We start from the raw sequence: 14270 nt of genomic DNA, 5'->3' as shown, positions 1-14270 counted from the left end.
GAGAGAAGTGAGAAAGAGGAGAGACGTGAGCAAGAAAAGAGGAGTGAAGGTGAGGAGAGAAGTTCGCACAACCACTATGTAACGGTTGCTGAATGTAGACAAGAGAAACTAAAAACTAAAGTATCGATTCCATCACGTAAGTATTGATCCGATATAAGTATTGATCGATACTTTGGATCGATCTGCCCACCACTAATTATAACAGCTTCACAGCCAGATGGGATAGCAGTATTCCACAACTTCACAATAATATCTTGACAGCTAATTGGGACTCACGGATGTTTTCTTACATCCATCTGCACACAGCTGCTTTTGCCGTCTGTGTTCAGTAATCCCTCGTTAAACTTGTCCATAGCTTTCACGGATTGTTGAGAGCAATCAGCGTATCTGAGTATGAACAGGAGGACGGCTGCATTTATCAGCTGAATGCCTTCTATTTTTGCAGACATAATTAGCAGTTAAACAAAAAGAAAAACAAAACGTAGTGCTTCTTCTGTGTCTTACAATCACTGGTTGGGAGAAAAAATTAATGTGTTTTGGATGTGACATAAGAATCCAATTCCAGTTACTCTCGAAATCTAGTGAATGAGTATCAATGCAGTTAAAGGAGTGTGGCAATGCCGTTTGGTGTATATTATAACACACACAATTCTATACTATAACTTTCTTTTGTCTGTAACCCCCCAGTTGAGCCAGTGGAATTAGATTTTTTAATGTTACATAGCACCCATGGATTAAGTGGGTTTTTTGCCCTTTAAAATGAAAAAGAAGAAATCAACATTACACTAAAAAGCACCGAGCAAGACTGGTAACTATCACAGACAAATATTTCTCTTTCATTTTTCTGTTCACAGAAAGAGAATGACGATTCAGGACAGCCTGCAGCACCCCTGGATCAAGGTTGGACTTTTCTACAGACGACAGATTTTTTTTTCTCTGTTTAATTTAAACCATTTGTTACCCTGTAAAATTTCAAATGCTTTTTTATTTTGTGGCAGCAATTGATATTTGAAAGCTGTGGGTTGCTTAGTCTCAGCTGATTCTGTACCAACTTTATCCTGCTTTCTTGTTTTTTTCTGCTTTGCCAGCCAAAAGACACTCAGCAAGCACTGAGCAGGAAGGAATCGGCCGTCAACATGGAAAAGTTCAAAAAGTTTGCAGCTCGAAGAAAGTGGAAAGTAAGTGCTTTTTTCTGATACTGTCTATGATGTTCACTCACCAACACTCAAGCTCCAGAAAAAGACAAATTACAGCACAATGCAAAAGAAAAGCCATAATCTTACCCACTGACTCACCATATTCTCGCAACGCTGCACTTTGAAAGCTTCTTGCTAGAGAGACTCTGCAGGCAGATTTCAATGTCACCACCGATTGCTGCTGGCTCACCGTAACCATCAGATTTTTTGCCACCGCTGCTGTGGTGGTTGTCTACTTGTCTGTTTTGGTTCATCACTGCTGACCTAGCGGTGCTCCCAGCCTGCAAGAAACGCAGGGCTTGTTTATGTGTGTTGGTTCGGCAGCGCTGTCACGCCATGTTTCTGTTCTCTGCTCGGGCACACTGGCAGCTTCTGGCTTTGCAGCAAGCTTGATTTGACTTTGAGTCACAGAAGAAAAATGCCCCAAAAGATGACAAACCAGGAACATAAATGTAGTTTGTAGGAATTATATTGAAGGTTTGTGAAATAACTCAATATAGTTTTTGTTATCAGAGCCAGGTTGGGCTGACTTTAAATCCAAAAGTCTGATAGAAGACTAATATGTGTCCACAGGGGTGTTTTTGGAAGAGAGACGTTGCGTGGCTTCCAGCATTTGGAAGCTTGATGGGAAAACAATACAGGCCATACCAGATTGGAAAGCATTTCAGACTGGATCAACATTGGCAGCTCATTTGGAAACTTTCTTGTATATCACAAAATACTTCACTGAAATGTGTTTCTGGGAACATTTGAAATAAACTATGAAGCTGCTGAATCTGTCTTCATTTTAGATAGACAGCAGTTAGTTTGGAAGTTTTGTGAGAGTTTCCAGAGGCAGCAAGTTGCACTGGATGCCCCTGATTTGCATAAAAATAGCCAAAACCTCAACTTTATCCAAATGAGGAGCGGCCAACATGAAACCTTGTCCTTCAAAATGTAATGCAGCGCAACCAGGATGCATCACACGTAGACAATAAATACATGGGAAGTGTATGATTCTGTGGACACCATCAGACAAAATCTAATAAAAACTGCCTGCCTGTACAAATTATTATATTTGTTGTATATTTTTTGCTGGTTTACATCCCTTTGTCAGAAGAACAGCAACCAATTGCAAGGTGTTGTTAACCTCAGCTATGAAATCGTCCCTTGCACATATTAATAGTGAATAAATCCACAAAAGTCCTTGTATACCTTTTGACTCGCACTTTTTGGGAGGATGTTGTTAGGAATTGTTCTAATGTGCTTCAATTTGGCCACTTCTGTAAACACTTAAGGTTACTGGCATCGTCGTATTCTGCGTTTTTAGATTATATGAGTACTTTGAGTGGGTTTGTGTTTGCAAACTCACTTTACTCAAGTCGATCCTTGAGGGATGAATACAACATTTTGAGTTGAAACTGAGCTAAAATATGTGAAGAGAGTTCTAGAATATGTAGATGCTTATGTACCAAATCACACATCAACATCCAGCTTACTGACACACAGCAGGATGAAGTCTACGGGCATGTCACCTGACAGTATGAGGGTCAACGGGTTATCAACAGTGAATTACAGCGAGTAAAGTAACTGAATTTAAATGGAGCAGAAAATTGTGTTACATCCACACTTGCCTGACTGTTGACGGCCCTCTTAACATGACTTGACATTAACTTGTTCCAGTTCTACTCATTCATGAAACCTCCATTCTTCCCTTTTGTTCCAGCAATCCGTCCGACTTATCTCCTTATGCAACCGCCTGTCCCGCTCCTTCCTGTCCAGAAGCAACATAAGTGTGGCGCGCAGCGACGACACGCTGGTAAGACCTGCAGATCTGCTCCTCTGATTTGCCCGAATGAACAAGCCGGACATTTTAGAGAATGTAAAAACCATTAAAACACAGGACGAGGATCTTAAGCCAAATTCATTAAGTTGATTGAGTTCACTGCTTGTAATGCCATCAAGGCCTTGAATTGCTCTTGAGTGAAACATTTGCGTCCCAACAAGAGCTCCAGCCCGTGTGCTCCTTAATACAGAAAAATAAAAGTAATTGACAGGAGACTGGTTTGTTAATGAGTTTCATTTTGCTTTTATTGCAGCGCATTTGTTCATTAGGACCTCAAGTTCTCAGTTACGGCTCTGGTATTTCCAGGTTGACAATCTCTCCGAGAATCTGGAGCTCAAACATGTAATTGATCTGTTCCTCATTTCCCCCAAGTGCCACAGGTCATGTGTTTGTAGAACTGTTGGAATTTCATTGTGCGTAGCCTTAAAACCAGGTTTAGCTTGTAGGAATGTGCCTCCATGGAAGGAAACCTTTATCGTGCCTTGCAAATGAGTGAGTCAGTTTGTACAGAGACAGCGATACACAAAAGCTTTTCTGTTATTAGTGTGTCTATAAGGTGATAGCGACCAGCCAGAGATGCAAACACTTGAGCCTCTGTGAGAAGCTTAATGATTTACAAAGCGTTACCAGCAGGCCAAGGCCAGGCCTGTTTCTTCACAGCAGCTTCCTCATGTCGCAGGTGAGAAGGCAGGTGGAGCGACACATGTTGAGGATGTAGCACCTCCTGTGGTCCACAACCTGAACTGCATCAGGAGCCAACGTTTTCCAGTGCAGGCTTCCTAATCGCTCGTTGTCTTAACTGGCAGAGCAGTTCCAGAGTTAAGTGGTTTACCTAAAGACTGTACACAGAGGTGGGTTTTACTGTGGCTCCCCCCCTCTGTCAATATTCAACTAAGACATTGTTTGTGTTCGTTTTTAGAGGCTCTGTGTCAGAAGGTAGAGGAAAGTGTACACATCAGGAGCGCAAAGTGTTAGTAGTGTGGCTGGAAGATATCAAACTGTTGTTCTTTTCCTGAAATGTGTCATTTGTGCCACAATAGTGGTGCAAAGTCTGAGGAGCTGTTTGTCCCAACAGTATCCACAGTGTTCTTTAATCCAGAACCACGCGTCCCCTGGATAGCATAAAAATTAATGTTGTATGTATGGAAAGTTTTTAATTGTTAATTGATTTAAACTCCTAAATGCCTTCTGCAAACACAGTCTGTAGCCTCAGCTTGTCCCAAAGTTTACAGTCCCTCTTCAGTAATTGATTAAGCCCCTAAAAAAGTCACATCTGTGTATCGAAATGACACGTTTAGAAGGTGTTTTTTTCTCCATGAAAATAATCCCTTCCTGCCTTAAATTGACGCAAAAGTGGTTCTATACTGCTGTACCTTCTAGAATGCACAGATCTACAAAATCCCTGCATCATTTTCCACCCACTCCTTCTCCATCTGCTATAGCTCAAGCACACCAGCTCACCTGTGCCTGTGGTCAAACTAAAGCTACTCCATGCTACACACTGGCAAGTTATACATTTGGAGTAATTCAGCCATCTGTGTTTAAACTGGAACTCAATTGTAAACAGCTATGATACAGAAGTCTGAATCTGTGTTTTTTAGAACGTCATTGGCACACTGCAGGAGCACTCAGCCATGGTGTTGACTGCATATTTAACCCATGATGTCTTCCAGCATGTAAAACAATGTCATATGAATGTGACAAGAGATTTTCACCAGATGGCATTTTTAAGCAGAGTGATTAGATGTTTCCAAATGGACCTTTAGAGTAGCTGAGTTTTTTCAGCACAGTTGTTTTTTTTTATTTTTCACAAGAATCACATGTTTGAATTGCAGTTACACATCTTTTTAGCTGATTATACCAGGAAAGTGCATCAAAGCCTTGAAATTACTCAAACTGACTGACAGAAAATGAAAGCTACAAATAACTGGAAATTATGACTTTCAGTTCACAATGCTGTTTTGGCATCTTTGCTTTCTTGGGCTGTAATCAAGCAAAGAAAATCTTTTTTGACTGAAATGGTACCTACTCTCCAAAGAATCGCTTGGTCACAGAAAAAAGAAAATCTCCACGGTTTCTGTAGATTAACTAAATCGACCACAGTGCATTCTACCTGCTAGCCTAAATGAATTATAAATAAACATTAAAAGCAGGTATTTGCAAATTATTAAATCATTTTAACCTAGGTATTTTATACTAAAACGATCAGAACAGGCTCAGAACAGACCTGCTGCACATATTCAAATGATTTCTGCAAATAAAACTCGGTATCAACTGCTGATTTAAGCAGAAGTAGTATTGTATAACACAGACAAGTTAGCTGCTGAGTTTTGAGCCAACTCAGAGTAAATGTGTAGTAAATGTAAAGTACGTCAGACCTAGCAGCTTTCATTAGGTTGGGACAGTTCAAAGCTATGAAAACACGGAGGTGTTCACAGGTACTCTGTTCCTTCTACCGCCAAAAATAAAGTATTAATCCTGGAAGACTACTGGTGTAGCACTTCTCCTGATCAAAGCGGCGATTGTACGATCAGTGAGAATTTGGTTGGGTGAGAGTTTATCAACCACTTAATCAACCAGCCGACTTCGATAATTCAGGCGTATTGCTTTTTAAATTACTTTCTCCCTTCTTTTTTTTTCCATTGACAGCACAAATAGGTAAGAGAAACTTAGGAGAAAAGGATGCGTGTGAGCTATACTATACGTATAAGATAAACAGCCATCAACGTGTCTTACTTTTATAGATGTTTTATTCTTATGTGGAGAGGTTTTTAAGTGGACTTTTACCAGCAGGCTGCTACCAGAGGCAAAATCTGGAAATAGCGCACATCAAAGATGAGCTACAATAGATTGCTAATAAATCTCCATCCTGTGTCGTGAATTACTGCTTTTAGGAGGTAAAAATCCCAAACAACTGTTGACAGTGGATTCCCACAAGGCTTGTACAGATCTGTGTTGCGTTTGCAGCGCTCTGAGGTGCTTTAGTCATGGCTCCCCAGCAGGGAGGTTATGCTGAGGAATGCAGCTGGAGAGTCAGGCTTGGCTGAACAAACGCCTCCATCCCCTCCTCTCCTCCATCCTCCTCACCTCCCTGCCTCTCCACTCTCTGTCTCTTTGTGCAGCAGAGCGTCACAGCTGATTCCTGGGCTCTACAGCTGATTCTGTACCGAAGGTTACTGGGTCACAGACACAAACAGTCCTCGTGTGTGTTTAATATGAGCTGCAGATGCAAAAGACAACTCTGCTGCTTTTCTGTTTGTTTGTGTGTATTCATGCCTGAGAAAAATAAGAGAGAGACTTTGGGATGCAAGAAATCATGAGTGTAATGTTAACAGGATTAGATCATCTTGCAAACTGTAGAAGAGTCTTTAACCGTCTTTTCCATCCATACAGGATGAGGAAGACTCCTTTGTGATGAAGGCCATCATCCACGCCATAAACGATGACAACGTGCCTGGTCTGCAGCATCTGCTCGGCTCGTTGAACAGCTACGACGTCAACCAGCCCAACAAGGTGACTGACAGAAAACTTGTCACTTTATTAAGTCATGTTGTATTGTTGTTAAAGTGTTAAAGTTTCATCTTTTTAATAAATCCTCCACTCTTTGCTTTAAGGAATGAAGCAGAGAACAGTCTACTCGTATCACACTCCAAGACTTATCACATTCATCATTAAGGCAGCTGATAAAAATCATTTATGAGGGTGTTCACATGTTCTGCCCCGCGGCAAGAGAAATAGCCTCTTTTACAGACTGGAAGGAAGTTTCTGATCACAAGATGACTAATTTAATTCTGTGTATCTAGTGATTTTTGCAAGTCAGCGTTTTCTTATTATATAACAAATACTGCACAGAAGGAAAACATCAGTTCTGTCCAGCCAGAGCCAAAGATTTGTTACTGTCTTGTGCGTGTAGGTAAATGTTGAGGGGGAGATGGAGTCAAGGAGGATTTTGTGTGTACTTGTATGTGTATGTTTGTTAAGAGCAGTTTGAGTTGTAGACTTCAGGGCTGAAGACATTTTAGTCAGCTGTCAGTTTCAGATCGTTAAGACTTGGTTTTATGTTTAAGGTTAGAATCAGGGTTGGGGTTAGGTTAGTGTAATGAGCTGGACAGTGCATCATGTTGATGAATGTCCTCTTACATATAGAATATAACAATGTGTTTTCCAATTTTATAAAAGCGACAACCAGTGTAACAGATGCTAATGGACTCTGATTGGGATTTTTGCTGAAAGCTGCATCGGCTGATTCAGATGATTGGCTCTATTTAAAGCCTTCTGTTTATCGTGTAGCATTATTAATTTAGTTAACTATTCTGATGATGTTTTATAGTATAATTTTGAGATGAGACAGTATTATTACCTACCTTTATATTATTGTAAGGCAACAACAACAACTTAAGCTACAGCAGCCTCTGCTTGATTATTGAAAACAGCAACAAATGAAGCTTTCCTTTGGAATAGAGTAAAACCAATAAAAAAAAAAACAGAACAAAATAATAAAAGCTAAATATGCACAACATACCTAGTTAGAACAATAAACTCTACTGAGGATACAAAAATCTATTCCAGTAGGCAGAACAAATCACAGGGTCTCTATCAGTGTACTTCAACTTCAGACACTAGGTCATCCCAACATAGAAAAAAGGCATTTTAAATATTGACATTCAACTTACATTCATAAGTAATTAAACATTTCATACAGGGAAGTTGCATTTTTTCACAGTAGCTGCAGTTGATGAGCCTCAAAAGTAGTTTCTATATCTTGTTAAATATATCACCAGGCTTTACGTTACATTTTACCAAAGGTAAATAAAAACAGGCAAAATAAAGGACCAGTTCGTCACCCACATCTACCTCCTTTTAGTAATTGAAGAAAATCAGTAAAATGTGTGGATACATGGAAGGCAGAAAGGAACATTTGAGGATGTGGTTAAAGGTTAAAAATGTTCAGTTGTTGCTGAAACTGTTTTAAACAGGTGTTTATCCAACTATGTGGTCATCCTAGAGGATGTAGTTTGTGCTTCTGTTGAGCTGTCTTTGTCCACCTCATTTATATCAGTGAGGGAAGGCTAAATAACAGAAACACCTCTATATAAGAAGCAACGCAGTTTAACAGCACCACAACAGAAACATAATAACAGAAAAGATAACTGCACAAGTGTAGGAAACTTTAAGTGCACACAAGAGGTGCCTATATTTTTGTGCAGAAACAAGCAAACTCCTGATTTGTTTTTGCACCAAACAACCCGATGGTCAGCTACATTTCCAGACTCTCGTCTTCATGCTGCTTCGATAGGGGAGAAGAACCTGTTTCCTGACAGGTGATGGGCGACGGGGGGATCTGAGGTTATTAAACTCAGTGAGGTGTAGAGAAAGAGCGAGAAATGGGAAGGGAAAGAGGAGAGGAGGAATGAAAATATAATATGGAGAAGAGGAGGAGAATAACATCACAGTTAGTGACAGAGAATGTAGGAGAGCAACAGAAGAAAATGTGAGTGACTGGTGGTAATTGTCAGATTGAACTGTTTCAGTAAAGGTTATCTTGTCATTTTCTGCCTTCCTCTTCCTTTCTTTTACCTCCTACCTGAGAATTAATTTTGTGAACTCCTTTCCAAGAAGAAAGTCAGCCTTCTTCTCCGTATCTTCAGTGTAATTACACACTGTCAGATTGAGGTCCACAGCTCCAGCTTCAGCTCACATTAAAGACACATAAACGCACCATTATCACTAAAAACTCACAGAATAATATGTGTGTATGTTGCAGCACGGGACTCCACCCCTCCTGATTGCAGCCGGCTGCGGCAACATTCAGATCATCGAGGTGCTGATGAGAAAAGGTGCAGAGATCCAGGCCCATGACAAGGTAAAAGCTCGTCTGTTTGGTGTAATCATGGCGGTTCTAACAGCAGCTGTGGAGTTTAATAGACGGGCATTAGAGGCGTCGGAGCTGCAGTAATAAAGGCTGAAGTGACAGACTGTCATTTGGATTATGACGGGGGCTATCTACACTATAAATAAATGTACTCACGAGCTCATTGCTCTCAGCTGTACTGAACAGTTCTCTGCAGAAAGTAGCAAATCCTGCATTGATATACATTTTAAATAGTCCAGAAAAGGCATTTTAATCGGTAAAAGTTGATTATGACATTAATGCATCCATCTGTCGGTGTTGGGACAACTTCAGAATCTGTAAAATGCAAACCTTTTTGTAAAAGCCTACAAAAAGCGAAATAATTCTGCATATTACTGGCACTTTTCGTCATTTTATCTTAAGAACAAGATTTTAAAATTGCATCTATTCGTTAATGAATATTATTGTTATTGTACCTTCAGTTTAATCTAATGGTTATTTCAGCCTGTAGTTTTATCATTTAATTAATTTGTCTGTCTCTAAGTGTAGCCCTGCGATAGACTGGCAACCTGTCCAGGGTGTCCCCTGCCTTCACCCTAAGTCAGCTGGGATAGGCTCCAGCCTCCCATGACCCTTGTGAGGATTTAGCGGTGTATAGATGATGGATGGGTGGATTTGTTTTAATTCATTCTACACAGATTGTTATTCTAAGATAGCAATATAAGTTATTTTATACACACTTATGCATTTTGGAAGTAGAGCTGAAACCTGCAGTCCTTTTCGTAGTCAAATAATCAGTCAGTTATTCTGTTAATTATCAATATACTGTTTGTTGCTGTTATCTGATGCAATGTACAACAGCGGTATGGAGGAACTTTTTACTGGTGTCAATATTTATGACATCACCCAGTGTTACAGAAGACATTGGTCATCTCTTGGAACTCTTTTATAAAGAGACTACTAACCTGGATGAATTCAGCATACACTATAGCTGCATTAAACATATAGACACCATTTGTGAAAAGCTGCTGCAACATTACATTTCCCCTGTAATCAGTGAGATTGGCTACACCAGACATGAGAGCAATGTGTACAGGGTGCATCTGCATCATGGAGATCCATTCATCAAACATAAAAAAGACTGGTGTTTTATGAATATTTTTACGGCAGGTGTGTTGTGGCCCTTTTTTCACAGAAATGATAGTATCAATGTTTTTATTTTTTTTGATGAACCTGCTCACCCTGTCAGCATTTTTTCTGCCAGTATCAGCTGACGTTTGCTTAGTCACTTTATCACTCACAGAATCTACTGTAGTGTGTAAATGTTAATGTAACCTTATTACACGATCTCTGTGAAAATATTACAGTGCTTTGCTAGATGGAAAAACATAAAACACTAAAATCCCAAAGTCTCCATATGCTACAGGTGTAGCCACTGAAAAAACACATTCTATGGCACATCTGCTCCGAGAACAGCCCACATAATTTATGTGTTCAATGTAGCTAAAGCATTAGTCCTTATTCTGTGTCATGTTTTATGTAGTACTTACATAGCTGGATGCACTAATCTGATATGGATATGAGACAAATTACATGGTAGAGCCAAGTTCATTACATTAATTTTGTCATTATGGGTCAGTAAGTCACGTTTTAGTGCCACAACATCTCCAGCCTCTTGTTACACTTCATTGAAACGATTTCAGTGAGTTATAAACACTGCAAATTGTACCGATTTTATATTTGGGAGGAAGCGAACTTTGGCACAGGATCAATACTTGCTATTAGCAGATATTCTGAGTTTAAGGTCACTTCTCTCTCTACAAGAGGTGGCAAAACAAAAAAGTGGAATCTACTGTGTCCTAACCAACAGTTTAGCAATTTGACTAAAAAAAAACTATTGCCTCTGGTACATGGAGTTATTTATATAAATCAACAGACGAGCTACTTATAGACACAGTTACACCAGACGTCTCGTTAAACAGTTACCACGGCTCAAAATAGTCTGAGGTTCTTTGTCAGCAATGTCCTGTGCAGTATTTTAAGAGGAATATCATTTGGCAGCAGACACAGTCCCAGAGAGCTGGATTTTTATGATAAAGGTCAGGGATAAATCCTGGAATGTTGTTCTTTCTGGAACCTTCAGAGTGGAGCCAACGCTATCTACTACGCAGCGAGACACGGCCACGTCGAGACCCTGAAATTCCTCCATGAAAAGAAGTGCCCTCTGGATGTCCAAGATAAGGTGAATCAAGTCTTTTCCTTTCTCTGCATGTCTCACAGTCGCTCACAGAAACACACATACTCACTACTACTCAGTTATCTATCAGAAATTGCTCACTACCTCCCACCCACCAAACCTCATGAGAAGCATTATTTTGTAAATGCCCCGCAACACAGATTTACACGTTCCCACTCTACGATTTACACACCTGGGGAGAAAACCAGTCACTCTGGCATTTTATCAGCTTATTTGCTGTTGCTATAGAAACAGGTCTTGCAGAGAAAGATGGGTTGTGTGTGTGTATGTGTGTGTTTGCTTTTGATGTTGGTGTGGCCTCGATCATAGAGCTTGCTTGGGCACACAAAATCCCAAAAGCATTTTTCCAATCTCTTCATCATCCTACCCGCCGGTGGTGTCCTCTTCTGTCTGTGAACACTGAGGCAGAGCAGAGGCCTCCTCCACCAGACCTAAACTAATCTGCACTCCAGGCACTTTTCTGATTATTATCTAGTTCCCGTCCAAGGATCATTAAAGTTTCATCTTACTTTATTACACCACAGCCCTCAAATCACAAGCTGAGGTGTCTGTGTGTAACAGCATAATAATCTTATGAGAAAGGCAAAGCCAGAAGATCTTTGGAACCTTTTTAACAAGGTGAATCTGCTGTTTTTTCCTGTAATTCCCCAGATTAAATCGATCTTTAAAGCCTTTTTTCCAACATGAATTAGATGTTTGAAGCGGTTCACTTTCCCACCTACAAGCAAACACGTCGTCTTGGGTGTTGTTTTGTTTCACACAGGCAGCTTCTCTGCTAACGAGCTGCTCCTCTGACTGGCAGCCAAAACGTTGAAGCTGACGGATCGATTTCTAGCGAATCCCAAAGCAAGAAAGTAAAATCTAAATGTCTTGTTTGAGTGGAAGTTTTGGAAAGTTGCAGACTCAGAGTGAATACCTTAGGGTGTCAGTGCTTTAAAATATGTTCTTACATGAAAGTAACTATTCTAAAACACCCATGTCATCCTGTTACTTCAAGTCACGGTGTCTCACTGTGTTTTTTAACTGCTGATTTATCATCTCCTCCAGTCTGGGGAAACAGCTCTCCATGTGGCAGCTCGCTATGGAAACGTAGATGTGGTGAGCTACCTGTGCAGCATCCGTGCCAACCCAGACCTGGCAGACAGGGTGAGTGCATGCAAATACAGTGGCAGCATGATGGTTATTATAGAGACATAAGTTTTGTTCTCATTCGACATTCCACCTTTCCGTCTCCAGGAACAGGAGACTCCGCTGCATTGCGCCGCCTGGCACGGCTACTCTCCAGTAGCCCGAGCGCTCTGCCAGGCAGGCTGCCACGTGGATGCAAAGAACCGCGAGGGCGAGAGTCCACTGCTCACAGCGTCTGCTAGAGGCTTTGTGGACATTGTGGAGTGTCTGGTGGAGCACAGGGCAGATCTAGAAACAACTGACAAGGTGATCACATGGGTTTATTTTGGCAGAACATACCTGTTGTCCGATTAGAACTTTTCAGCTCCTTTTTATTTGTTTTCTCAATACACCTCTAAGATCTATGTAAAACTTTATCAAGAACGCTTATGTGTTCAACAATGCACAGCAAAAAAAAAATAAAATAATGAGAACAAATAAGTCTTACAGGATCCAAAGAGACAATATAACACACAATCACGATGACAATCTCACTGACATGAGACTGTTTTCTACTGGAGGACTATTTTAGGGCTGTTTGAACCTTTGTGCATGTTCTGACCACAATGATTTCCCCAGTAGAACCTCGTTCAGGGACGGAAAAATTACCTACACCCTCTGAGGAGCCTTAAAATTCTCTTGTGCAGGTCTCGATGCTAATTTGTTAAACTCAGAGACAGCTACAAGCACCATTTTTCTGGTGTCTCGAAGTCTTAAAGATATTCTCCATATAGGTGTACAAACTAAACCTTCCATTGTTCTATTTCCTACCTGCTCACTGAACTGGAGTTGCCACCAGTAGTTACTTTTAGTCATTGTTTTGGTGCACTTAAAGTTGACATCATAGTCAAAGCTGTTGGATTCTACACCACAATTTAAACAAAAAGGGTAAAAGGGCAGATTATGTGGCCATTCCTGTAGTCTCTGCAATGTAAAGTCACTTATTATTCTTTCTGTGAGCTTGCTTCGTCCAGAGTTAACAAGAAACATTATTATTACACATTAATTTTTTGATGGAATGCACATATGCTGTACCTAAAATAGGACAAAAAAAAAAAGAGATGCTTTGTGTAAGAAGAAACCTAAGGGCATGAACTGATGTTTTGAATCGTGTTCTGTGCTTCCAGGACGGCCACACCGCTCTCCACCTGGCCGTACGTAGGTGTCAGGTTGACGTTGTCCGCTGCCTCCTCAGACATCACTGCCACCTAGACCAGCAGGATCGCCATGGCAACACGCCCCTCCACATCGCCTGCAAGGACGGAAATCTGCCCATCGTCATGGCGATCTGCAGCGCCAAAGCCAGCCTCGACCTCCCCAACAAGGTGAGTACAACCGCTGCCCCATTCCCCTTTTAGAACAGCAGGAGCATATGTGTCAGTATTGTCACAGAAACAAGTACCATTATGTTTTTGGAATTTTAGCATTCACTTGGTACTGATTCTTCAGTTTTCATGTCCTCTACATAAGAGTTTTTGCAACTGATTTGAAGATAATATGCTGCTTTCTAAGCTTAGTGAATTGAACCTTTAACTTTACTGTCAAGCATCCATGAAATAATGCACCAAATGCTGCATCTAGAAGATAAAAGACACTCCTATGAAGACATCGTTGTCTACATTCTGGACAAAAAGACAGATGTTTTGAGAGGAGTGAAGGAAGCAGTCTGTGTCAGAATGGAACAGCATCTCTAAACAGAGGAGCTGGTCCATGACACCACTTATCAGCTACATACAATCATGTCTTGACATCCTTCACTACTATACACACCTTGGTTCATGCAAGTCCTGGTTGTTGATGAGCTCCAGGGAATATACGCCTCAGTTTCCCAATCAGTCACTTAAAACTAAGGAAGCGTCTTGGATGAGACGAAAAACGTCTGAAAGTCCAGTTGCCTCCTCCTGAACCATTGTGAATCACCATGACCCAGATAACTGAGAATCTACACAGATATTAAGAATCAAACGTAAAATG

At 40.7% G+C, this 14270-nt stretch overlaps 1 protein-coding gene across 2 annotated transcripts in view; it reads left to right on the top strand.

Moving 5' to 3' along the window:
• dapk1 (death-associated protein kinase 1) overlaps positions 1-14270 on the top strand; it is a 94103-nt gene that overhangs the window by 55278 nt on the left and 24555 nt on the right. For both annotated transcript variants that reach the window (XM_008276411.1, XM_008276413.1), the window contains exons 9-17: positions 855-900; positions 1089-1178; positions 2902-2994; positions 6415-6534; positions 8786-8884; positions 11016-11114; positions 12177-12275; positions 12366-12563; positions 13424-13621. In XM_008276411.1, the coding sequence (XP_008274633.1) occupies positions 855-900; positions 1089-1178; positions 2902-2994; positions 6415-6534; positions 8786-8884; positions 11016-11114; positions 12177-12275; positions 12366-12563; positions 13424-13621 (1042 nt within the window). The remainder of the gene's footprint in view (positions 1-854; positions 901-1088; positions 1179-2901; positions 2995-6414; positions 6535-8785; positions 8885-11015; positions 11115-12176; positions 12276-12365; positions 12564-13423; positions 13622-14270) is intronic.

This window comes from Stegastes partitus, unplaced genomic scaffold (genome assembly GCF_000690725.1).
Source record: "Stegastes partitus isolate 25-593 unplaced genomic scaffold, Stegastes_partitus-1.0.2 Scaffold71, whole genome shotgun sequence".
NCBI lineage: Eukaryota > Metazoa > Chordata > Actinopteri > Pomacentridae > Stegastes > Stegastes partitus.
This window is presented reverse-complemented; position numbering and strand designations above follow the sequence as displayed.